The 27,384-nt window shown below is 42.2% G+C and overlaps 1 protein-coding gene across 1 annotated transcript; it reads right to left on the bottom strand.

The window, feature by feature from the left end:
* Positions 1–450: 450 nt before the first annotated feature.
* On the bottom strand, positions 451–25,754 carry CYB5A (cytochrome b5 type A). Its single transcript, XM_077810500.1, has 5 exons — positions 25,525–25,754; positions 17,259–17,387; positions 6,895–6,924; positions 3,019–3,053; positions 451–1,757 (listed from the first exon to the last, which is right to left on the bottom strand). The coding sequence occupies exons 1-5, from the start codon at positions 25,657–25,659 to the stop codon at positions 1,679–1,681; spliced, it is 408 nt and encodes a 135-aa protein (XP_077666626.1). The 5' UTR covers positions 25,660–25,754; the 3' UTR covers positions 451–1,678.
* Between the last annotated feature and the right edge of the window lie 1,630 nt (positions 25,755–27,384).

Consider the following 27,384-nt stretch of genomic DNA (forward strand, 5'->3'; position numbering starts at 1 on the left):
TTTAAAAACATTTTAGAAAGCTTAAAACAAATAGAAACGGAGACATTAAGTTTTGATGCATTTTAACCTGGCTCTCAAAATTATGCAGTTTATGTGCTCCTTATTAGCACCTGAGTCCCATCAACAGTACCATCAGTTAGAAAACAGGGTGGGCAGTTTTCCCACAATGCAACAGTGTCAACACTGGGGAGTACAGGGCACTAAGCACTCTTGGATAGTGTTATTTTGATTGAGGTCTGTACACTGTAGCGTGGATACCAGAGCCCCAGATTCAAGCACACGTCAGAAAATCCTTAACCTAAGTTAACCAGTATAGACACTCTAGTCCTGGGTTCTGACACAAGTCAGCTGACTTAAGCCCACTAATCAGAGGCTTATGGTGCTGTGTAGATTTTTCTGCTGAGTTGGAATTAATACATTTGAGAGACAGAAAATCCAATTTTATAGGAATGTGGAAAGACACTAGGGATGTGCTTTTATTCATGATATTGTACATACAAATAGCACAAGTTAAAAACATCACCCTAGAAAATGCAAACAGCAAGATTCCTCTCCTGAAGAGTTATTTCATGATAAGTACAAGTTGTATGTTCCTTTTTTCCTTAGTACTGAGAATCAGCACAGTAAACTCAGTACAGTAGTTAGATAATCAGTTTCACTTACTAGGAACCATAGCTTTAGGTTGAAGATTTCCTAAAGCTTTAGCTCAAGTTGTAGGATAAGTTACAGTCACATCAGTTCAGAGCTCGGGTTGCTAAAAGTAATATATTGCTCCACTTCGAAAAGTTACCTGTTGTGGAATTTACATAAAATATTTTCCCCCTAAAAAGCAGAACCAATAAAAGAGCTTTTGAGTTGTATGTTTTTTCAAACTAGACAGGATAATGTTTATATGAGATATCCCAATTGTTTCCTTAAGTTTAATTTCACTATGCTTCAGTGATGCTTTTCCAATAAGCAACTGAATTAAGCACGCTGGCTTTTTTAGGGTAGCACTCTGTACTAGTCTTAGGTGTCAGGAAGGTCTTTGAAGTAGGCCATTGTACAGCCTGACATGTAGATCCACACATTGTATAGGCTACACTTTACATACATTTACAAGCTTTACTGACCCTTAGACCTACCACCACAGAACTTTCTCCATTTTATTTTTAAATATAAAGTAAAAAAATTGAATTTGTTTCTTTATGTAGAAAGAAAAAACAATTTGAAAGCAGTGCTAGACTGAAAGCAAAGAATATAAGATTATGGGTAAAAGGTAAAATGAACATTGTTTTCATAGACACATGCCCACCAATTTTCATAGTTATTTAGGGCTGAAGGATTCATATTAAATTCAGACAGACAGCCTTAACAAACATTAAAGAAGCAAAGTTACAAGTTTCAGGCAGGTACATACATAACATCTGTTGTAATACAGAAATCAGCATTATCTCAAATGGTTCATTAGAGAATAAAACAGTGTTATACAAAAGATAAACACTACCTTTAGCACTTAAGCAGTGAGTAAAAGGTAGAATTAAGAAGAAAGTGCACAGCAGAAAGTTTCCTGGAAAAGTTCAATTTAAAAAATTTCTTTTCAGCTATTATGCTTTTGTCAGGAAGTGTAGTGAGTTAAGATGGCTTCTGTTTTCTTTCCCAAATTCGTCTCTCCTTTTATTGGTTCTCAATAGCATGCTTACTCTGACACGTAGAAATGATACATCAGGGCCACAATAATCGCTGCTATTGCTGGGATCACCCAACTGGTCCACCAACTAGAAGGAATCACAGTGAGAATTATTTTCATGCAATGTCTAACAGTTGCTAAATTACAGATGAGATTTTACTTGTTATAAAAAAAGTTCACTTTGTAATTCTTTTTCACTCTTCAGTTAAAGGACAAGAGAGCCTTTGACTGGGGGAGTGTTTAGGATGGTCTAGAACCAAATGCTGGTAATATGCTTTTGCCAGCCAACATGATCGCATGCACAGTTATAAAAACTTTGTTTCAAAGTCTAAGTTTCCTGATTGGAGAATAAGATTCCAGCCAAACTTAAAGCCATGGCTTGTCGCAACAGAACAGTGCCATTCACTGAAGAGAAGATACAGGTGAGCTTTCCCAATAAAACTTTTGGTACTTCAGTTCCTCTGTGGGAAGTGATATGGAAGATTCTTGAATCACAGGATTCCTCTAGGTAATGAACAGTATTAATGCATGAAGTTCTGGCTGGATTGTGTTGAAATGTGAACATCTGTGCACATTTTAAAATTCTACTACATTGGACCCTCACTAGAACGCATGTCTATATAGCACGAATTTGCATATAACACGGTCACAGCCATGGATCCCAATTTAATTACTTTAATTGGGATTCATTTTAAAGCGGTACCGCACATGGATCCCAAATCCTGTGTTCTAGCAAGGGTACAGGGTATATGTGCTGCTCTATGTTTATCCCAGAATCCTCCTTATATTTAACTTAGATGCAGCAGCAAAGACTTTTCTGAGTTGATGCTTATCAATAAGGCAGCCAGAGTAGCTAGCGACAGCAGCAGCACTAGTGAGTAAGATCACCAAGCATCTCCTGTATTAGTAGCATACCAGATCTTCTCTAGAAGAAGGTAAACTTAACTTCAAGATGAAGTGTAAAATCTGCATGGTAAGACTACAACATGCCCTGGAGAGTGCTGAGAGCAAACCTGGGATTTACATATGGCAACAACCTTCACATGTCATTCATTCCTAGGGTCTGACTCCATGGGAAGTTATTCCCAGTTATTCCCTGTGTGGACACATTCTAAAATAAAGAGCGTTCACACAGGGAGTTCATCAGGAATGCCTTCTTGCTTTAAATCCGTTCCTTATCTTACTCCAAATTAACTTCCTAGCATTGATAAGCCCCTAAAATCGACCATCTTATTTGCTAGTAGTTTGAACGGATCAGTATTTTTTCCCCCCACTTCATTGAATTAGGGAAGGGTAACCATGAAGCACCAGTCTGTTTTAAATTTATGGCATTACAAGCCATACTATACCTGGAATTAGAGTCCACAGTGGTAAGAAGTGTTTCCTGAAAAACAAAGTTATAACTAAGATACTGAACATCAGTGGCAATTTCCCCCCCACTTCCCCACAGAGGGCTGGCTAAAGGAAATGGATTCACCATAACACTTATTTATATCTTTTCCCAACAACTAGCCAAAGCAAGCCACAAATGCAGCTTTCATGCCTGGATAAAGTCAGCCTTATAGTTAAAAGCTTCAGTAGTAATTTGCTAATCAGAGAACATTCTGATCCCATGTTTCCTGCTGCAATTTATACCTCACTTATAACAAAATGGTTACCTAAAATTGTTGCCAAGTCATTTTTTATGTCCCTCTCTTACTAATTAGTGGTTGCATTAACGTCTGTAGTTAAGGTTATATCAAGACTGTTTACATATTCTTTGTGGCCTAAACTTTCCATGCTTGGTTTCAATCTCAGGTAAACATTTCAAAGGTTTAATTATTGCAGTGGAAAAACAATCATTTTAAGACCAAGACTTTTTGGTTGCCAATAATTCAAACTAAATACTCCAAATTTGTACATAAATACTTCTTATTGAGAACGAGGGTGGAGTGATTAATTCACTTGATTAATTTACATCATATTGAAGCTTTGTAAAACTAATCTGAAGGTTTTGTGCTACTGCAACTTTAAAGTCAATAAATTAATTTTTTTTAAATGCCACTACTATTAGGATGTCTTATTCAAACTAACACTGCTACAGGCAAAAACAAAATATTGAACATATAGCAGGTATATAGCTTTACTGACATGAGTAGCCCTATTAACAGTAATGGAACTACCAATGTGCTTGAAGTTAAGCATGTGCATAAGTATTCACAACATCAAGGGTTAACATTGTATTCAACAACTTCATTAGTGACATTAGATTGGTGTCATGTCAAAAGCACATTGCTTTAGTGTGAGATATTTAGGCTTCAATACATTAACAAAGTTACTGTGATTTTGAAATCCGGAGCTTAAACTTAGGCTCCTATAACCCATGGATAGGCACGTAAGGGTGAGATTTCGAAAAACACTTAAGTGACTTTGGAGCACAAATCCCAGTGACTTCAAACAGCAACTCCTAATGGAGGAGTATAGTCTGGTCAAAACTTTTCCGTTTTCTTGATTTATGGTAAGTGCAACACATCATCAGAAGATAGTGTTGGTTGTAAAGATAGCCTGTGCTATTTGCTTAACAATTTTGTGTTGTTCTCACAGGAAACAACGAGCTCCCGGACTTGTCGTTCAGTATAGATCTAAAATGTGAAACTTCCTGATAGAAAATTTAAGGAAAACTGAAATCCCACTAACAATTAGGAAACAAGTACAAATTGCTAGTCTTCCTCCTTCAACTAAAACACAGGATGCTGGGGCTGTTCACAAAAGGAATACCAATTCTTATTGAAAGAGTGAACTATCTCTGTAAATCCTTCAGAAACACAAAGCTTGGTCCCACAAACCTGTATGCACAGAATACACATCTTCAGTGTTTATATTCTTTGATGACATTTTTCAAGTGTGCTGCTGCCCTGTTAACAGTTCCTCCAGCCAAACAGGAGTAATTGTGAGAACTCACTTATCCACCATCCCATTTATCTCAGGGACATCTGGACTTCAAGACTTAATCATTTAAAATGCTAACTTGCATTGGCAGTTTGTGTTTTAGTATCTTGTTTTTAAAAACAAAATGAACTGCAATGCCAAAGTTGCACATTTCAACAGAAAGTCAGAAAATAAAGTTAATGTTCTCATTAAAATCTGCTCAGTGTAGCCGTTAGTTTATGAATTAAACTACTAGTACCTGAAAGTTTGAGTGGTTGTGCAAAGGTAATTCATAAAGCCATGTGTCTAAAAGCCACTGAGAACTTAAAAGTTGGATGGTACAGACCATGAATCCCAGTGATGATTGAAAACTGGTGATATTCTAAACAAAAAGGTCTCAACTAGGCTTGTAACGGTTTCCATCACTTCACACTAATTCAGACATTTTAGACTTCAGAGTGATATTTAGGATTGTGTATGCTGGTTGTTTTCCTGTGGGTGGTTGTGCTGATTTGTCTATGGGAGAGTAGTATAGATTTGTGGTGAATGAGGGGTTTGTGATGCCATGAGGGGCTGAGAGTCTAGATTGTTGTGTCTGCCGATTGTTGTGTGGGCAGTTGCATTGATTTTTGTCTGGGAGGGTTGTACTGGGAGATTTGTATTGCTTTGTGCAGGAGGCAGTTGGGATAAGTAATCCACTATCTGTACAGTCTCCCCCATACAACCATTGAAATGGCTGTATGCAAATTAACCGTACATTAACTTAGATATCGGATACTCTAGGAAAACATTTCTAAAGTGGGGGTCACACAAAGCCCCAGGTGCCCTGTTGGGCTGAAGCCCCAAGGCCTCCCCACTGCTGGGCAGCTGAAGCCCAGAACCCCAAGCTCGCCCCCCCTCCCCACTTCTCCCAGCTGAAGCCCTGAGTTTTTATAGCATGTTGGGATGGCCTCAAAGAAAAAAGGTTGAGAATGCCTGCTCTAGGACTCTTGACATGGCATAGATACATGCCTTACTGTAGCTATGCACCACGTGGCTGTAATTTGTAAAGTCAAAATGACGGAAAATTTAAAAACTGGAGGGTAAGAGATCGTAAAACCTAGTGATAGTCTGAACAAAAATATCCTTCGATTATGTTTCTTGCTGTTTCCAGAGCTTCAAGCTGACTCTAGAGACATAATAGGCTTCAGAGTGACACAAAGTGACAATCCTGGAATCTTGTTGTATAGCATACATAATTTAATTGTTAAACATATAGACCAGGGGTGAGCTAATGTTACTAAAGTACTTTTAAAATTTTTAGGAAGTAAGAGGAAATGTATACTTTTTCAAAGCAAATTGGGGGGGGGGCTCTCGAAGTTAATGCTCTCTTTATAATAGCAGCAAGACATCCCTGACTGGGTGGTAAGTCTGCAGGAAACTAAATTTTGGAACAGATAATTATCAAGCAAGATTGCGCAGTTTAATCTAATTGCCTACTGGGCATTCTGCTGCACCTACTACAGGTGTACTAGCATCAGAATCTAAACAAACCCTGGCCCTCATAATTTGCTGCTTACTTCCAACTTGCTGGACCACTTCTACTAATTCCTGTGGCTTTATTTTAATTGTAGATGCATCCATAACAGATGCTTTTGGATGTATGTCCTGTAAATAAAGTAGTACTAAAAAAAAATCCGTGGTGGTAATATTCTGTGTTTACCTAATTTAAAATGTTTCAGGGGTTGATAGAAAAGTATAGTAACTCAGACCTGACGCAATTATATTCTAGCTTCAACTTAATTGTTTAGAGGTGTGGTAACTGTCATGCTTGTAATATTTGTGAATTGTGTCCATTTTGCCAAGAGCTATACTGCAAAAGTTGAGGTAATTAGAAACCCTTCAGCTTTGTCCCCAACTGTTCATACAAAACTTAAACAGACAACTTAATAAACTTTTCCTAAAAGTTTAACTTTTACACTTAACACAAGATTATTTTTATATAAAATCTAGAAAAAAATAGTTAATTTGTATATTTGGTGGCACTTTCTATATAGTGAAACAGAGACTGGAATTAATTTCCTATTTTGTTTGGGAGGATTTTTTTTTGGCAAGAACAGAAGAAAACATTTAGTCAAGAGGAAAGGTTTACTGTAAAGCCACACAGATTGACAGCGAGTCTCAGGGCAAGTACAGTACTTTACTTGAAAAATAAAACCTTAAAGTAGTTTAAACTTGATCTTCATGTCCTTTTGTCTTTAAGTAGGTACACTGTGTGCAAAAAGCCTCAGTGTCCAGATGAAACACTGGATTTGAGATTTCAGAGTGATGACACTTACCGCTGGTTTCTTAATTTTGTCTCTGTCATCCTGCAAGAAAATAAAGGGAAAAAAGGTTAGACAAGAATGAAGTGTATCAAACAGGATTTCTGAGAAGGTCACTAGTTTCAGTTAATGCTGTGCCACTAATTTTTTTCCACAGTAGAGACTTATGGTAGTGGAAGGCAGCTGCATGATCTTAAGTTATCTAGTAGGCTGTGGGTCTGGGAACAGAATAGGCCCACTGCTCCTCCTGCATCTCGTAAGAGGCAACTAAAAGGGGGCTGCCTGGAGAGAGACAGGCAAATTTCTAACCTGGCGGAGCCCAAGACACAACATATGATAAGCAAGTCAACCATGTACATACTGGATTGATCACACCCTGGGTTAATAATGACCACACCATCAGTCTCCCACCAGGGTGGACACGACAAGCATACTACTGGCGTAACCCCAACCAAGAGGATCCGTGGAAGAGATATCGCCACCATAGTCACATGGAATGTAGGGACATTCAGACAAATAGGGAGATTGAAAGAACTCACATATGAAATGGAACAATACACCTGGCACCTCCTAGGAATCTCTGAGGTCTGATGGAAGAACTTTGGAGAGGCACTAACGGAAGAAGGCCACATACCTCTATTACAGTGGAGAGGACAAACATGGCAACAATGTAGGATTTGTGCATAAAGATATCAAGAATTCAGTATTAGGATGCCGCCCAATGTCCACCAGGCTTATTTCCATCCTTCTAAAGGCAGTGCCATTTAATATCACAGTGGTACAAGTCTACGCCCCTACATCAGTACGATGAGCAAACTGAAAATTTTTACAATCAGTTCCAAGACATCATTGATACGGTACACAAGAAAGATATCCTGATTGTACAGGGAAATTGGAATGCTAAAGTAGGTACTGCTGCACAGGCAGACTGGTGAGATTGTGGCCCTTCCCGTAATGCAACCACCAATGAGACAGGATTGAGGCTTTTTGAGTTTGTCAGCTATAATAATCTGGTTCTGGCAAACGTTAGGAGCACATAAAGCATGCAGGCAATCAACATGGCACACACCTAATGGTCTAAATCACAGCCAGATCGACTACAACATGGTGCAAAACTGATTTAGTTCTGGGATTAACAGAGCTAAAACAAAGAGCTTCCCCAGTGCTGATACTGGAAGTGATCACAACCTTGTGATGCTAAGTTTTTGGCTGCGGCTAAGGAAATTCGGGCCAAAATTCACCAGAACCAAGGTTTGGCTTGGAAAGACTCAGACTGAAACATTGCAGAGTCATTCCAATGATCAGCAGAAAATTTGCCCTGCTGCTTGCTCTAGAGGACGATGTAGAAGCAACGACCAACAATTTCAACACTAATGAATGAGACAGCAATGGACATCCTTGGGAAACATCGTAAGACAAACCCATGGGTCATAAATGAAACACTACATGTGTGACATTAGAAGAGAACTTGAGACACAAGAACAGCACTGAGGGAAGCTGATAAATACAGAGCAATTAGCAGAAAGATCAAGAAAGTAATGAAGTGGACAAAGAGATATGGATTGAAAAATGATGCTCTAAAATTGAAGAGTATCAATAATAAAAATAGCAAACGAGCCTTCCAGGTTGTAAAAGATTTGATGAAGAAAAGATGGACCAAAGCTAACAATTCAAGACAAAGAAGGGAACAGAAGAAAGGGACATCATCAATAGCTGGACAAACTACTGCTCTGATCTATGCAACCACAAGACAAGTGGAGATCTTAGTGTCCTAGACAGCCCAGATTCAACAGAGGAGGAGAACTTTCCAATACAACATGAAGAAGTGCAGATGCTGTGAAATCACTCAAGAACGGAAAAGCTATAGGTATTGACAACATCCCAGCTGCACTGATGAAATTTGGAGGAGAAATAGTAAGATGTACTCACCAAGATCTGCAACAAGATCTGGCAGACCAGTGAGTGGCCCTCCACATGGACACAGTCACTAATCACTCTGACAAAGAAAGACAACCTGCAATTGTGTCAAAATTACCAGACCATAAGTTTAATTAGCCTCCCCAGCAAAGTGATGTTGAAAGTCATTGAACAGACTGAAGCCACACTCAGGGAATATCATCGCTGGCTAGCTTTTGTGCCAGAAGTACCACCACAGAACAGATTTCAAATGTCATGTTCAATGTGATAAGCACTTACAACACTAACAGGACATTTACCACATCTTTGATTACCTCAATACAGCATTTGACAGAGTATGGCATGAAGCTCTGAGCAACCATGAAGTAGTACAATGTTTGTCATAAGCTTATTGTTACCATTAAAGAACTGGTTTCAGAGTAACAGCCGGGTTAGTCTGTATTCGCAAAAAGAAAAGGAGTACTTGTGGCACCTTAGAGACTAACCAATTTATTTGAGCATAAGCTTTCGTGTGCTACAGCTCACTTCATCGGATGCATATTGTGGAAAGTGTAGAAGATCTTTTATACACACAAAGCATGAAAAAATACCTCCCCCCCCACCCCACTCTCCTGCTGGCAATAGCTTATCTAAAGTGATCACTCTCCTTACAATGTGTATGATAATCAAGGTGGGCCATTTCCAGCACAAATACAGGGTTGAACAAGAACGTCTGGGGGGGAGAGGGGGGTTAGGAAAAAACAAGGGGAAATAGGTTACCTTGCATAATGACTTAGGCTTAAATAGAGACTGGGAGTGGCTAAGTTAATTGGATACAATTTGCAAATGAATTCCAATTCAACAGTTTCTCGCTGGAGTCTGGATTTGAAGTTTTTTTTGTTGAAGAATTGCAACTTTCATGTCCGTAATCGCGTGACCAGAGAGATTGAAGTGTTCTCCGACTGGTTTATAAATGTTAGAATTCTTGACATCTGATTTGTGTCCATTTATTCTTTTACGTAGAGACTGTCCAGTTTGACCAATGTACATGGCAGAGGGGCATTGCTGGCACATGATGGCATATATCACATTGGTGGATGTGCAGGTGAACGAGCCTCTGATAGTGTGGCTGATGTTATTAGGCCCTGTGTTGGTGTCCCCTGAATAGATATGTGGGCACAGTTGGCAACAGGCTTTGTTGCAAGGATAGGTTCCTGGGTTAGTGGTTCTGTTGTGTGGTATGTGGTTGTTGGTGAGTATTTGCTTCAGTTTGGGGGGGCTGTCTGTAGGCAAGGACTGGCCTGTCTCCCAGGATTTGTGAGAGTGTTGGGTCGTCCTTCAGGATAGGTTGTAGATCCTTAATAATATGTTGGAGGGGTTTTAGTTGGGGGCTGAAGGTGACTGCTAGTGGCATCAATGATGGTGCCCCAATGACCAATGCAGTTATGGGAGCGGTGATGACGATGACAACACCATTTGCTTATAAATAATTTCCAGAATGTTTCCTTATTCAACTGAATGCAACTCTCCAATGCATTTCAAAATTCCATCATGAGCAGATTTATATTTCCTATGTTCCTAAAAGATACACATTCCTTTAGTAGACTGTAACAAACTGAACAATTACCCTGATTTGATAGCCCCTTCCACCATTCACACACGAACAATACATAGAAGCAAACTAATCAAGGTCCCATGTGCTTTGTGGCATTCTGTTGCCATGGCCTTGAATTCTATAGCACCCTAAGGCAACAGATGAAGTCTGTGACAGTCAGGTTAAGTTTTTAAAAGGCAGTTTATAAATGCATAAATTATGAACCACACACAGTATGAAGCCAGTGTTTATTTGTTATACCGCAGATAACTGTATGCATAACAGAATCACAGATGTTGTGAAGTCAACAGAAGCTGGAGATTGGCAGTTAAGTGAAGGACAGCTGGGTCTTTTATGTGACATGGTGAAGCAGTTTAGGGTTAGCACACTGGCTGCATATTTCTACTATAATACCCAAACATAAAATAATTAATGTTGATATTGTCATCTTTGTTTCAGAATCTTCAGTATGAGTTAGTGTGGCAGCTCACCTTAGATTTGTTTTTCCAAATTTTCTCCAGCCTCAGGGAGACATCGGATCATTTTAGTAGTAGTATTACCATAGAAACTAGGAGCCTAGTTATGGACCAGAACCTCATTGTACTAGGTGATGTACAAGTAGAAGCAGAACAAAAAAGAAGGCTCTCAACTCCAAAGTAAATTAAGAGAGACACGAGATGGCTACAGATAAAAGGGGGATTACAAGGAAACAATACTGGTCAACACAATAGGCAGTGGCATCAACACACCAGCGAACCTGAACACTGACCAATTTTTCTGGGCATCAGAGCAAAGGAGAGTTAGGATAGGCAATGAAGGGCCTTAAAAGTAACTTATGTTTGATGTGAAAGAGAAAAGGGAGTCAGTGGAGGGATGTAAACGGGGTGAGATGGTCAAAGAGACAGTGGGCTAGGAAAATGACCTTTGCAGCAGCATCTGAATGGATATGAATGGGGCACGATTGCATTTGTCTGGGCCAGAGAAAAAGATTGTATTCAGTAACTGAGACATGAGTTGATAAGAGTCTGGAGGAATTTTAGCTGAGTGGATAAACAGGAACGGTTGTATCTTAGCTCTGGTCTACACTATGGGGTTAGGTCAAATTTAGCCGCATTAGGTCGATTTTAAAATGAATGCGTCCACACAACCAACCCTCTTCCATCGACCTTGTCATAAATATAAAGGGAAGAGTAAACCCCTTTGAAATCCCTCCTGGCCAGGGGAAAGCTCCTCTCACCTGTAAAGGGTTAAGAAGCTAAAGGTAACCTCGCTGGCACCTGACCAAAATGACCAATGAGGAGACAAGATACTTTCAAAAGCTGGGAGGAGGGAGAGAAACAAAGGGTCTGTGTCTGTCTGTATGCTGCTTTTGCCAGGGACAGAACAGGAATGGAGTCTTAGAACTTTTAGTAAGTAATCTAGCTAGGTATGTGTTAGATTATGATTTCTTTAAATGGCTGAGAAAAGAATTGTGCTGAATAGAATAACTATTTCTGTCTGTGTATCTTTTTTGTAACTTAAGGTTTTGCCTAGAGGGGTTCTCTGTTTTTGAATCTAATTACCCTGTAAGATATCTACCATCCTGATTTTACAGGGGGGATTTCTTTATTTCTATTTACTTCTATTTTTTTATTAAAAGTCTTCTTGTAAGAAAACTGAATGCTTTTTCATTGTTCTCAGATCCAAGGGTTTGGGTCTGTGGTCACCTATGCAAATTGGTGAGGCTTTTTATCCAACATTTCCCAGGAAAGGGGGGGTGCAAGTGTTGGGAGGATTGTTCATTGTTCTTAAGATCCAAGGGTCTGGGTCTGTAGTCACCTAGGCAAATTGGTGAGGCTTTTTACCAAACCTTGTCCAGGAAGTGGGGTGCAGGGTTTTGGGAAGTATTTTGGGGGGAAAGACGCATCCAAACAGCTCTTCCCCAGTAACCAGTATTAGTTTGGTGGTGGTAGCGGCCAGTCCAAGGACAACGGGGGGGGGAATATTTTGTACCTTGGGGAAGTTTTGACCTAAGCTGGTAAAGATAAGCTTAGGAGGATTTTTTCATGCAGGTCCCCACATCTGTACCCTAGAGTTCAGAGTGGGGGAGGAACCTTGACAGACCTAAAGGGCTCTTAAAATCAACTTCTGTACTCCCCCCTGGCGAGGGGAGTAGCACTAAAATTGACCTTGCTGGGTCGAATTTGGGATAGTGCAGACACAATTCGATGGTATTGGCATCCGGGAGCTATCCCAGAGTCCTCCAGTGTGACCACTCTGGATAGCGCTTTGAACTCTGAAGCACTAGCCAGATACACAGGAAAAGCCCTGGGAAATTTTGAATTTAATTTCTTGTTTGGTCAGAGTGGCGAGCTCAGCACCACACGTGACCATGCAGTCCCCCCAGAATCGCAAACAAGCTCCAGCATAGACTGAAAGGGAGACAATGGATCTGATTGCTGTATGGGGGGAAGAATCTGTGCAGGCCAAACCCCGATTAAAAAGAAGAAATGTAAACATATATGCCAAAAATCGCACAGGGCATGGTGGAGAGAGGCTACAACAGGGACACACAGCAGTGCTCCATGTAAGTTAAGGTGCTCAAGCAAGCCTACTAAAAGGCAAAAGGAGGCAAATGGTCGCTCTGGGTCAGAGCCCCACACATGCTGCTTCTATGATCAGCTGCATGGCATTCTAGGGGGGGACCCTACCATTACCCCACCAGTGTCCATGGACATCTTCAAGGGGGGGATTCTCATGCAACAGGGAGGAGGATTTTGTGGATGAGGAAGAGGAGGAGGAGAAGAATGCGCAGCAGGCAAGCCGTGAATCCATTCTCCCCGGCAGCCAGGGCCTTTTCCTCACCCTGGAGCCAATACCCTCCCAAGGCGGGATCCCCAACACTGAAGCCAGAGAAGGCACTTCTGAGTGCATATTTGTAACTACAGTACAGGGTTTAAAAGCAATAGTGTTTAATATTTGCTTTGCCCTGAAGAATTGGGATGCATTTGCAGCCAGTACAGCTACTGGAAAGGTCTGTTAACGTGTCTGGGGACGGAGTGGGAATCCTCTAGGGACATCTCCATGAAGCTCTCCTGGAGGTACTCAGAAAGCCTTTGCAGAATGTTTCTGGGGAGGGCTGCCTTATTTCGTCCTCCATGGTAGGACACTTTACCATGCCAAGCCAGTAGCAAGTAGTCTGGAATCACTGCAGCACAAAGCATGGCAGCGAATGGTCCTGGGATTTGGTCACATTCAAGCAACATTCGGTCTTTATCTTTCTGTGTTAGCCTCAGGAGAGATGTCATTCATGGTCACCTGGTTGAAACAGGGGAGTTTTTGTAAAGGAACAGTAAAAGGACCCTGTTCATGTTGGGTTGTTTGCAATTGGCTAAAAGGGCTCATCCCGGAGAATAGCCACGCGGCAGGGGGAGGGGTGAAGGGCTCATCCCGGAGAATAGTCACGCGGCAGGGGGAGGGGTGTGCTGCACATCCACCCAAAAACCATAGCCCCTCCTTTTAAATGTGAAACCCAAGCAGCATTGCTTGCTGTGGGAAAGGATGGCGGTACTGTTATGAAGGCCACATGTTATGAAGGTGGAAGAAGCCAACCCCGTATACCAAAAGGCTTACCATGGCTGCCTAGAAATTGAATTCTGTTGCCCAGCCGTGTGTGATGTGCCACCATACCAGCAGGCACTCAATATAAAAGGCAAAATGTGACCTTGTACCTAAAGCACATGTGCTGTGAATTGCTTGATTCACTGTGAAAGTCTCCCTTTTGTTCTCAGAAAGGTATCACATTAAATTTTACTCTCCCTTTTTATCTCCCCCCAAGTGCAAATTTTTCTACGCTCCCCCTATCATCTCCAACCCTGAGGTTATCACAGATCAGAAGGTGAAAAAAAAAGTACGTGTGATGACGTGTTTTCAGAGCTCATGCAGTCCTCCTACACTGACAGGGCACAGCTTAATGCATGGAGGCATGCAGTGGCAGAGACCAGTAAAGCATTAAGTGAGCACAAAGAGCAGAGGCAATACTGAGGCTAATGGGGGAGCAAATGGACATGATGAAGCATCTGTTGGAGCTGCAGGAAAGCCAACAAGAGCACAGACCCCCGCTGCATCCATTATATAACTGCCTGCCCTCCTCCCCAACTTCCATATCCTTCTCACCCAGATGCCCAAGAACGTGGGGGTGGGAGGCTCCAGGCACCCAGCCAATCCACTCCAGAGGAGGGCCCAAGCAACAGAAGGCTGTCATTTGAACTGTTTTGATTTGTAGTGTGGCTACAATATGCCATGTGGCCTTGTCATTCCCTCCTCCTGCACCCCAGCCCACCCGAACTACCTTGTCAAGAATCTCACTTTTTTTTAATTAATAAAGAAAGAATGCATGGTTTCAAAACAATAGTTACTTTATTTCCTTTGCCAGCTGTGATCAAAGGGGGAGGGTGGTTGGCTTACAGGGAATTAAAATCAACAAAGGGGGCCGGTTTGCAGCAACAACACACACACAGCTGTCACACCGTAGCCTGGCCAGTCATGAAACTGGTTTTCAAAGCCTCTCTGATGCACAGCGCGCCTAGCTGCGCTCTTCTAATAGTCTTGGTGTCTGGCTGCTCAAAATTGGCCACCAGGTGATTTGCCTCAACCTCCCACCCCGCCATAAATGTCTCCCCCTTACTCACAGATATTAAGGAGCATACAGCAAGCAGCAATAACAATGGGAATGTTGGTTGCTCTGAAGTCTAACCTAGTCAGCAAACAGTCCCAGTGAGCTTTTAAACATCCAAAGGCACATTCTACCACCATTCTGTACTTGCTCAGACTATAGTTGAACTGCTCCTTACTACTGTCCAGGCTGCCTGTGTACAGCTTCATGAGCCATGGCATTAAGGGGTAGGCTGGGTGCCCAAGGATAACTATTGGCATTTCAACATCCCCAGCGGTTACTGGAGTAAGTCCCTTCTTGCAACTGTTCAAACAGCCCTGAGTTCCTAAAGATGCGAGTGCCATCCACGGCCATCCCACATCGATGTTGGTGAAACCTCCCTTGTGATCCACCAGTGCTTGCAGCACCAGTGAGAAGTACCCCTTGCCGTTAACGTACTGGTTGGCAAGGTGGTCTGGTGCCAAGATAAGGATATGCGTTCCATCTATCACCCCACCACCGTTAGGGAACCCCACTGCAGCAAAGCCATCCAGTATGACCTGCACATTTCCCAGAGTCACTACCCTTGATAGCAGAATATCAGTGATTGCATTGGCTACTTGGATCACAGCAGTCCCCACAGTAGATTTGCCCACTCCAAATTGATTCCCGACTGACAAGCTTCCACAGGGCTATCGCCACTTGCTTCTCAACGGTCAGGGCAGCTCTCATCTTGGTATTCCTGTGCTTCAGGGTGCGGAAAAGCAACTCACAAAGATCAAGAAAAGTGGCCTTACGCATGCGAAACTTCGCAGCCACTGGGAATCATCCCATACCTGCAACACTATGAGGTCCCACCAGTCTGTGCTTGTTTGCCGGGCCCAGAATCAGCGTTCCACTGTATCAACCAGCCCCACTGCCACCATGATGTCCTAATTGCCACAGCCCACGCTTTCAGGAACGTGTGTCCATGTCCTCCTCACAATCGTCCTCATGCTGGCGTCTCTTAGCCCGGAACTGCACATACTCCAGGATAATGCGCAAGGTGTTTACAATGCTCACAACAGCAGTGGCGAGCTGAGCGGGCTCCATGCTTGCTGTGCTATGGCGTCTGCACAGGTAACTCAGGAAAAAAGGCACGAAACAATTGTCTGCCATTGCTTTTACGGAGGGAGGGGCGACTGACTACATGTACCCAAAACCACCCTCAACAACGTTTTTGCCCAGGCATTCGGAGCTTAACCCAGAATTCCAACGGGCAGCAGAGACTGCAGGAACTGTGGGATAGCTACCCACAGTGCACCGCTCCATAAGTCCACAGCATTGAGGACACACTCTGACTTAATACGCTTGGGGGGACATACACAATCGACTGTATAAAATCAATTTCTAAAAATCGACCTCTATAAAATCGACCTAATTTCGTAGTGTAGACATACCCTTAGAGATGTTATGTAAAAGAATCAGCAAGACTTAAAGATAGCCTGGATGCAAGGAACTAATTAGAGGTCTAAATCAAAGATGATGCGCAGGTTCAGAGTGACAGATCGGATGGCAGTGTTTTTCATGGTGATCAAAAAAAGAAGCTGGAGGTGAAGATTTAGAACTCTGTTTTAACAGTTTAATCATTTATAGTCTCCTCATGTTTTCAATATTATCTTGACAACCAAAGTAACGAAGCATAGATTCTGAAATTCCCTTCTGTTCCAATGAATAAATGGCACAGATATGGACTACACAAGACCTTGTCCAATTTCAGTTTATATATCCTTTGCAAGAGGTTAATGAAAATTTTGAATACTTCCTTCAGTACAGTAGATATAAAAGATTATAAATCTCCTTATAAAAGATTTACACAAATTCACAGATATACTATTTTAAAGAATTATATCTTATCTTTAGGGAGATCATGATGTACAGATTGGAGAGTGCAGTATGATTTAGTGTTCTGTAGTGTTATTTGTCAACCTAAGTTAAAACTCCAGCTGTAATGTATTTCAAAAAGGAGATATAAACTGTACCCTTACCATGATTTGATACCACATTATCTGAGCACTTCAGAGTGCTCAACTCTCAGCTTCTGCCTGAGCACGAAAGAGCAGTCTGGCTTCACCCAAAGTTAGCTGCTATGGTGGAATAAGGAGGTCTGGCTAGCATGATGGTTACCAGCTCTATTTTTAGTGTTCTTATCACAGAAATGTCTAAACACTGAAAATTGCAGTGACATTAATATTTGTACACTGATAATGTACTCACAGGATGAAGCTCCCCTATAATGAATGTCTCAGACAGTGTTCTGGCATCTGTGGAATGGCCGACATCTTCAAAGCTTTCAGTAGCATCTCCTCCAGCTTGTTCCCTTAGGACTTCTTCACCACCTGGATGCTGTGAGAGAATAAAAAATTCAGAACTCATACACCGTTACTGAAAATCTAGTATTTTCCAGAAGTCACAGAAGGTGGAAGGATTTTTCAGATATCAAACTGAACGGGGAGACTTTGGCAAACCAGTAAAGTGCCTGAAACCACTATGGATTATTGCTAAAAAGCAGCCAAGTCAGCAAGCTGTAAATTGGCCATTCAGCACTCTGTTTGACCAAGGCAGGAGGGGAGTGGGTTTTGGGTGCCACAGAACGGGCAGCTCGACCCCGTGTCCTTCCTGATAAGAATTGTGTTGAAGTTGCTCATACATGCATTTTAGAAGAGCAGGATGTGCCCCAGGAATGCCTATTGGGGCCTCAAGGCTGCAAACTCTGGTTAATCGATAATCAGAAGGAATCTCTTGCTTGACCATTGAAAATGCTTACTTAATAAGTTTTCTTTAAGGGACATGTCATTCTATTACTAATGTATAAATAAGGGGAGAAAGTTTGAGGTAGTTGAACTCTTTTTGGACTCTCTCTCTGGATACATCTTGCAGTCCCACTGACAGACGGAAGATTTGGCCACCGGAAGCCTGCCGCTGTGTCACTTGAGAGGCACACTCAGCTTTGCTAATTATCAAGGGTTGGGGGTGTTTTACTAACCTGTTGAGGACATGTTTAAGTGTTTGAGACTAAGTAAAGTTTAGCTTTAAGTGAAAGCACTCGTGTTGTCCTGTTTGTGCCAGCCATCTATCAGTGGGACGGCCCTGTCTCCCCCGATTTATTTCCTGACACCACCTCGCACAGAGTAAAAGTTACCAAGAGCTTTGGGTTGAAAGAACCCTGGGTAACAAAACCAGACTTTAATTATGAAAAAACATGTGCTGGGCATGTTCTAAAGGATATTCAGTTTTCTTCAATATTTTAAAAAGAGCCCCATGGTTTACACACACAGTGAAAATAAAATCCTTTCCCTTATTTTTTCCCCCCAATTCCCTTTTGCAAAACTGATTTCTTGCCTACATTCTAAACTTCCACTTGGAGGACTACAATTGCTAGAAGCAGCATCTGACATTCCTGACAGAATTAGTCAAGGCATGACAGAAAGTTAAATACATAAGCAAATTAACTTTAAACAATGCTACAACACTTTTCCTACATAGGGATTATTTACACTTCTTATGACAGCTGAAACAAATCCTACCATACTACACGATATGGACTTCAATAATGAGGGCAACAAATGAGTTTTTATTTTATTAAAGCTTTATATATCTTTAGAGTCTCCCTAGTATCTGTAAACCAAAACTAGAAACCTTGCTTTTGAAAATGTTACCTCATAACTCTTATAGCTACACATAATGTAACGCAAAGGAATGCTGGCATTCAAAATGATTACATCTGCTCAATTCTCTCTGCCAATGTGGTTTCACAGCCATATTTTCTTTATGAAAAAAATCTGCTACTGCTGTGTATAAGAGCTATCAAATGCACTAATCATGAAAAAGAGAAGAGTATTCTCTTCTTCGTTATTTCTGAGAACTATAATCAGTACAAGTCAGACCAGTGAGATTTCAGCTGAGAGAATCCAAGAACAGCAAGGCAGCGTTAATCTGAAATGCACAATTGATGACACTGTTTTAAAAGCAAAATCAGCGCTCCAGTAAGATGTCCACAGGTTACAGGAGAATGAAGCCTTCTACTTATTCATAAGAGAGGAGTAGCAGAGCCAAAAGCAATACAAGCTTCCTCTCACTTTTCATTTGAACTATACTGGATGTACCACAGGGTTGGAAAGAGAATGAGGAGAACTGTTCTCACAACATCCATTCAACACTTCTCTGCCGATACGGCCAAGTGGACTTGTATGTAATTGATAATTAAGTTACACTGAACCCAAACCATAAACCAGTAAACTAACTGAAAACCTCATCCTATTACCACTCCCCTAAACCAGCCAGTATCTAGGACTAGGGCCCTACCAAATTTACGGCCATGAAAAATACATCACAGACCGTGAAATCTGTTCTCCCCAGTGAAGTCTGTATAGTATAAGGTAAAAGTACAAAGAAAGACCAGATTTCACAGGGGAGACCAGCATTTCTCAAACTGGGGGTCCTGACCCAAAAGTGGTTTGTGCAGGGATTGCAAGGTTATTGTAGGGGAGTCAGGGTATTGCCACCCTTACTTCTGCACTGCCTTCAGAGCTGGGTGGTGAGAGATCAGTAGCTGCTGACAAGGAGCCCAGCCTCGAAGGCAGCAGTGCAGAAGTAAGGGTAGCAACAACATATCATGCCATCCTTACTTCTGTGCCGCTGCCTTCAGAGCTGAGCTCCCAGCCAGCAGTTGCTGCTCTCTGGCCGCCCAGCTCTGAAGGCAGCGCCGCCACTAGCAGCAGTACAGAAGGAGTCTCCATTTGGGCTCTCAAAACTAGCGAACATGGACAATTTCAGCCTTAATCTCTTTATGTCTTAGTTCCCCAACTATTAAATGGGGGTAATACACCTAATTTCACTGAAGTGTTGTGAAGTTTAATTAACGTTTGCATAGTAGTCAGATCCTATGATCAGAGCACCAGAAAAATGCCTACGAGGAAATTATTTTTGAAATCAGCAAAGAGTTTAAGTGATGTGCACTAATTAAAGCCGGAGGCCAAACATTGAATGGGAAGGACAGAAATATGGCATAACAAGCCAGTCACAGAATGAGGCAGGGATGCTGTGAAAAAAATAGTATGTAATCATGTACCATAATGCAAACACGCTAGGGAGCCAAATTAAAGTTACATAGGCAATCTAACCTTCAAGCGTTTTACTTGGCAAGCACAATGTTTTTAATGTAGATTCGGGGATATAATTGTATATTATATATAAAGTATGAATTAATAAAAATTAGTGGCAGACAAGTTTCCTCCTGTTATCTAAGTTCAGCCATGCCTGAGCCACGATGGACAGAAAGGCCCTATAGTTGAAGCACAGGAAAAAAAAGCTCTGTTTACACACTTGAGCTGCTCTGAATTGTGTGTACAGGCATTATAGCCTACTGCCCCTGCCCATCTTCTGAAGTTAAGAAAATAATCCCTGCTCACTCTTATCACAACGAAATAGTTGCTGCTACCAGAGTTTCAAGTAGCGTGGCAGTGCCAAAATGCCCATAAATTGTACTAATTCTCATTATTTTAAATATGTTTATTGTGTAACCTTAGAAGTTCTTTAAAGTCTGATCTATGCTTATCCACAATGACTAAGCAAAAGAGGGAGAGGCTAAACAAGTGCAAAGAGTAAAGATTACACTTAGCAACTGAGCCAAAAAAGGTTAAAAGAGGGTATGCAGAAGAGAGATTACACAAGGCAGATGAGGCACTCGTTACAAATCTGCCCATGAATCAGTTTTGATAACTATGTGGTGAAAGGCCAGGACAAAGGTCTTAATTGAGCACTAAACTTGACTACCTTTAAAATGTACAGTATGTTTAACAAACTGAATCAACAGAACCTGTTGGACAGCAAAGTTACTTGCATAACAAAAAAGTATTCAGAAAGGGTTAATCCAGCTTTAAAGAAATGCTTTGAGTATTTTTACATATACTATGCTTGGAAATAAATAGCCCCCAAATAGAAGAGAAAGCCACTTCAGACAAACATTTGTTTCAGAAAACATGAATAGTATTATATCAGCCATTAAGTGAATACATGCTTTCTTGAGAAAGAGAGAAGGAAACAATTAAACTAATTCTCTGCTCAAGATATCAACAAATAGTAAAAGGAAATGAAAATATGCTGGCTCTTAACCAATTAGGAGCATGTATATTTATATCCACACATCGGGTCTGATCCAAAGCATGCTGAAGTTAGTGGAAAGACTTCTTAGACTCTAAAAGTAGGATCTCTTATCCACAGCAAGTAACTTAGGCCTTGTCTACATTTAAAAGGGTTTGCCAATACAGATACAATGGAACAGCCCTCCCTAGTAGGGAGACAGCTGATACTAGGCAAAGAGTTCTTTTGCTGGTATAGTTTGAGCCACTTCCCCAAATGTAATAAATTACACCAGCAAATGGAATTTTTTGCCAGTATAATTGCATCTACCCCTGTCATAAACATAAAGGGAAGGGTAAACACCTTTAAAATCCCTCCTGGCCAGAGGAAAACTCCTCTCACCTGTAAAGGGTTAAGAAGCTAAAGGTAACCTCACTGGCACCTGACCAAAATGACCAATGAGGAGACAAGATACTTTCAAAAGCTGGGAGGAGGGAGAGAAACAAAGGGTCTCTGTCTGTCTATATGCTGTTTTTGCCGGGGATAGACCAGGAATGGAGTCTTAGAACTTTTAGTAAGTAATCTAGCTAGGTATGTGTTAGATTATGATTTCTTTAAATGGCTGAGAAAAGAATTGTGCTGAATAGAATAACTATTTCTGTCTGTGTATCTTTTTTGTAACTTAAGGTTTTGCCTAGAGGGGTTCTCTATGTTTTTGAATCTAATTACCCTGTAAGGTATCTACCATCCTGATTTTACAGAGGGGATTTCTTTACTTCTATTTACTCCTATTTCTATTAGGAGTCTTCTTGTAAGAAAACTGAATGCTTTTTCATTGTTCTCAGATCCAAGGGTTTGGGTCTGTGGTCACCTATGCAAATTGGTGAGGCTTTTTATCCAACATTTCCCAAGAAGGGGGGGGTGCAAGTGTTGGGAGGATTGTTCATTGTTCTTAAGATCCAAGGGTCTGGGTCTGTAGTCACCTAGGCAAATTGGTGAGGCTTTTTACCCAACCTTGTCCAGGAAGTGGGGTGCAAGGTTTTGGGAAGTATTTGGGGGGAAAGACGTTTCCAAACAGCTCTTCCCCAGTAACCAGTATTTGTTTGGTGGTGGTAGCGGCCAATCCAAGGACAAAGGGTGGAATATTTTGTACCTTGGGGAAGTTTTTGACCTAAGCTGGTAAAGATAAGCTTAGGAGGTTTTCATGCAGGTCCCCACATCCGTACCCTAGCGTTCAGAGTGGGGGAGGAACCTTGACAACCCCCATTAGGGTTGTAATTTTTTCACACTACTGACAGCTATGCTGGTAAAACTTAACAGTAAATCAAAACTTCAGATAGTCATACATACTTGCCAGCCATACAGTAGACAAAATACACAACCCAATGATTTCTTTGTACCTTGACCTGCTAAACATTTATTAAATATAAATGATGTTTCAAAACTTTACATGTCAGTGAAGGTCTTCCCATTTATCTTACTCATTAAATGGACAAACTCACATACCTACAAACATCCCCACTGAAGTGCTCAGTGCTCTGTAGAAGACAAAAAAAGAAAAATAATACTGTACTACACCCTCTTAAATGAAAGTGACAAATCTAAGAACTAGTCAATAGAGATTAGGCTTGAAAGAAATGACTTTTCCATTACAAAGTCATCAAAAGTCAAGTTTCCAAGTTGGGTGAAAATTCTTAGTTTACCTTAATAGCTTAATGCAGGGATCAGCAATCTTTGGCATGTGGCCCGCTCGGGTAAGCCCCCTGGCGGGTGGGGCCGGTTTGTTTACCTGCCACATCCGCAGGTTCAGCAGATTGCGGCTCCCACTGGCCATGGTTCGCTGTTCCAGGCCAATGGGGGCTGCGGAGAGCAGCAGCCAGCATGTCCTTCGGAATGCGCTGCTCTAATATTACTAAAAAAGAAAAGGATGATTTGTGGCACCTTAAGAGACTAACAAATTTATCTGAGCATAAGCTTTCGTGAGCTACTGCTCACTTCATCGGATGCATTCAGTGGAAAAGCTGTAGGTCACGAACGCCTATGCTCAAATAAATTTGTTAGACTCCAAGGTGCCACAAGTTCTCCTTTTCTTTTTGCGGATACAGACTAACACGGCTGCTACTCTGAAATCTGATATTACTAATTTCAGTAGCTGCCTGAAATCTCTTCAGGCACAGGATTTTGTCGTCAGTTACACATGGGTCTTGTCTGCACAAGCAAGTATGATGGCCATCATTCACCACAGGTGCAGTTCCACTTGTGATAGCAACAGCAGTAGCTACATTATAGGCAGGTCTCATGTACTCACCACATCTAAGCCTATTCAGATTTATGCTACTTTAATTCAACCCCCATCCCCAACGGGGCAAAGATTTATAGATTAACAAGGCTTGGGTTCTATGTATCATCTAAATTGCAGAGCAGATAATTTTTTCTCCTCTAATCTTTTAGTTGATAGTAATTTTAAATGTTACCTTCAACAGCAGATAAACCCTTCTTCACACAGAATATGACTCAGTACTCTGTTAAAGGTTACTAATGAATACATGGAACTCAATCCTGCACTTTTGTAATCCTGAGCATTTTACTTTGCAAGCTTCACATACTTTTATATAGTCCTTAAGTGTCTTTTAAGCCCCCACGTTTCAAATCATAACAATCAGAGTTCTCTATGGCTGTCTCTACACTAGTATGCGTCTCACCAGTAATTCACTCATACAGTGGACACTACTGTAGACGTATGACTTGAGCATTTCACATAAATGGTGGCGAAGACAACTACGTTCTGTCTACGCTACAGCTTCTACCAGTAAAGCTGCACCAGCGGTTAGTTAAAGCTACAGGTACTTTTCTGATACAGACTAACAGGGCTAACACTCTGAAACCAGGTACCTTTGTTTTGACAAAACCTTAGAGTACTCGTGCTTTAAATACTTGTGCTTCAGGACATAAGCAATTTAAATTCCAAAGCAGGGTTTTGAAATAATTGGAGGCCTCAGTTCCACAGACCCGCATATTCTGAGCCAAAGTCTATTCAAAGTTAGAGTAAATTTGGAATAACTCCCTTGAATTAACTGAAGCCACACCTGTACATATTTTGAATAGCAGAGCAAAATTTTGATCATATATAAATTGAATACTTCACAGTGAATGAACCAAGGATACAAGATGAATGCATTGCTAAATTAGATAATTTCATTTTAAAATCATAATTAAGAAGATTTTCAAAAAATTGGTTAGGGAATTTGTACAGTACACAATTGCTCTCTTCTTTGCTGCTTTATTAAGTTATTGGAAACAATGTCAATTATGCACCATCACATTCATTCATAAATAAGTCAGGGGCTCTGAAAAAAGAAAAGGAGTACTTGTGGCACCTTAGAAAGACTAACCAATTTATCTGAGCATAAGCTTTCGTGAGCTACATCCGATGAAGTGAGCTGTAGCTCATGAAAGTTTATGCTCAAATAAATTTGTCAGTCTCTAAGGTGCCACAAGTACTCCTTTTTGTGAATACAGACTAATATGGCTGCTACTCTGAAACCTGAAAAAAGAAAAGTGATCATGCAGTTAAAGATTACTCTAACACAAGCCTACAAGCTTAACTGTTGGAAGTTAGTGAGTGAGCATTAACTTAATCACATTAACATTCTCTTAAATGTAACTTTTCCATGCTGTTTAAAGGGACTTTTAAAGGGAAAAAAGGCAAACAGCATTAAAACGTACAGAGTGAAACCAGAGGATATCATATGCCCTGGACATCAAGTTTTCAACACGTCAGGTTTTCAGGAGAATGACTGTGACGTTTTGGGGACCCGTGTGTTGAAACCAGCAGGGTCCCGGGCTTCGGAGAGCATGCGCTTAACTGCACAAAGAATTAGGCAAGGTTATGTTTTTGACCTCTCTACCCCGGCGAGCCGACAAACCTATCGCCCTTTCCCCCTCAGAGGGAAAGACGCTTTCTAGCAAACGCTGCACAAGAACCAACTGCAATTGTCAAGCCCTCCTAACTTGTCCAAACCAACAGCCTCAAAAGCAACGCTGAGCAGCAACTGCCCCCTCCCCCGCCCCAGTGTAGCCCCTCCTGATCCTCCTCCACACAGCGGGTACTTCTTCAAACTGATTTAAAGGGATATCCCCACGTGCCCCCAACGGGGGGACCGCACCCTTCCCCCTACGCGGGGACGCAACCATCTTTGCTCAGGCGCTGACCCCAGAGGCCTACGCGTCAGCGGGACGTTACGGTACAGGTGCTCAGAAGTTTCGCCCCCACCGTCCCCGGCTTGCGAGTGCCCAGCCCGCCCCCAGCACCCCACCCTCCGCCTCGGGATTTAAACTCTCCAGCAGCCCGGGCGAGCGCCGCCGCCTGCCGATCCCAGCGCGCCCCGGATCCGACACTCGCCTCCTCCAGGAACTTGGTGAGGTCGTAGATGCGGTGGTGCAGGAGGATCCAGGTGCTTTGGCTGTGGTTGTGCGCCTCGATCTCCTCGAGCCGGTAGTAACGGCCCCGCCAGGCCTCGCAGGCACCCGCCGCCATCGCCCCTGCTCAGCAGCAGCAGCAGCGTGCGCGCGCGAGCCCCCCCCCCAACTCCTAGCAGCGGCTCTCGGCGGCGGCGGAGTGACTCTCTCCCCCAGCCCGTCTCGGGGCAGTCTTGTCACCCCGCGCGCAAGCTGATTGGGTCTCCGGCAGCGCCCGGCCTATCGGAGCCCGTCTCCCCCGCCCTTCCCCGCCGGCCCCTCATTGGTCGAACGATGAATTAGAGGCTTTTCCCAGTACTACGGGCTGTTTTCTCCTTTAATTCTAAGAAACTGTTGCGTCGCCGTTTGGTTACAACAGGGGCGGGGAAGGGACACAGTCTCGCGCCCTCCGACCAACCCTCCCCCACCAGAGGGCCGTCATCAACCTCGGGGTCACGTGCGGCTGCGAGAGGGAAACGCCCTAAGCAGGACCTAAGACTCTGAGCCCCGCCCCCTTCCCATTCCGCCCTTCCCCCCACTTCCAGCTGACACCTGCCCACGCTGCTGTGTCCGGCAGAGTCCTGTTTTTCACTTCCTCCAAAGGACCCCTCCGCTGGGGAGACCAGAGAGCAAATGTGAAAAATCGGGACTGGAGCGAGGGGTAACAGGTGCCTATATAAGAAAAAGACCCAAAAATCAGGACTGTCCCTATAAAATCGGGACATCTGGTCACCCTACCCTCCGCAGCCCCCACCCTCCAGCAAAAGATCTGGCCCTGAGAGCTGCTGCTTCCTAGGGGAACAGTTCCCTGCATCCCACCTACTGTTAATGGGATCCCTGTCTCCAGGACCACCCCCCTCCACGGGTGGTCTCCTCTTGTCAATTGCTCTTGGTGACACCTCACTCCTCAGGCTGCTTTGGAGCTAGAGCTCCCCTTGAAGCTCCCTTTTCCATAGGCCTTGCTGATCTCTCATCTCCCAAGACCACATCCCAATCATCCTTGTGTACCAGTTCAGTACAGTGTGGTATGCTGACAGTTTGTGCCAAACAGTTCAGTACACCGCATTCATAAAAAATTCCCCTGAAGTATGAGAAGTCCCACTTAACAGGAGAAGCCAGAGAAGGCAAGCAGCGATGTAAGGAGGGAATTCCACAATGAAATCTGTAAACCAAGAAATCTCACATTAAAAATGGAGAAAAAATGAGCATAACTTCAGAAGAAGTGAAAAAAACAGAATAAATAGTTCAGTATGGGGGCAGCAACCTATTGCCAGTTTAGAAATAGATGTTACCACCAAATAGGCATGTTGTGCAGAATACTACTGCCTAAAATGAAGTCCTATTCTGGGCCCCTAGCTTGAAGAAACTGGTTGAAAATGAGGGTAAAATTACATGAAAACATTTTTGTCTGTTTTTCATCAAATTTTTCCAACTATCTGTAACTGTTTAGCTTGGCAAAACTTAAATTTTTAGCCATGCAAATCCGTTTCATTACACTGACTTGTGAATTCTGTACTGATGATTTGATCATCTCCTTAAATGTCATTTTCCTTGCCTCCAAGCCATTCAGTAACCACGTTATGACCCTGGTTATGCCATTTACAACTGTAGCGGGATTGTCACAGCTACACAAATCAGTGAAGTCAAAACTCTTCAGTATCAATTAGCAGTCAAGGCTTCAATGAAAAGAGGAAATGCAGCAATCCTAAAATATTGCCACAGAAATATGTAATTCCCCTCCTATCTCATTTTGCTAATTTATTCGGGCAACTTCTATTAATTAAATTCAAGCTATACTTCAGCA

Source organism: Eretmochelys imbricata, chromosome 2, assembly GCF_965152235.1.
Source record: "Eretmochelys imbricata isolate rEreImb1 chromosome 2, rEreImb1.hap1, whole genome shotgun sequence".
NCBI lineage: Eukaryota > Metazoa > Chordata > Testudines > Cheloniidae > Eretmochelys > Eretmochelys imbricata.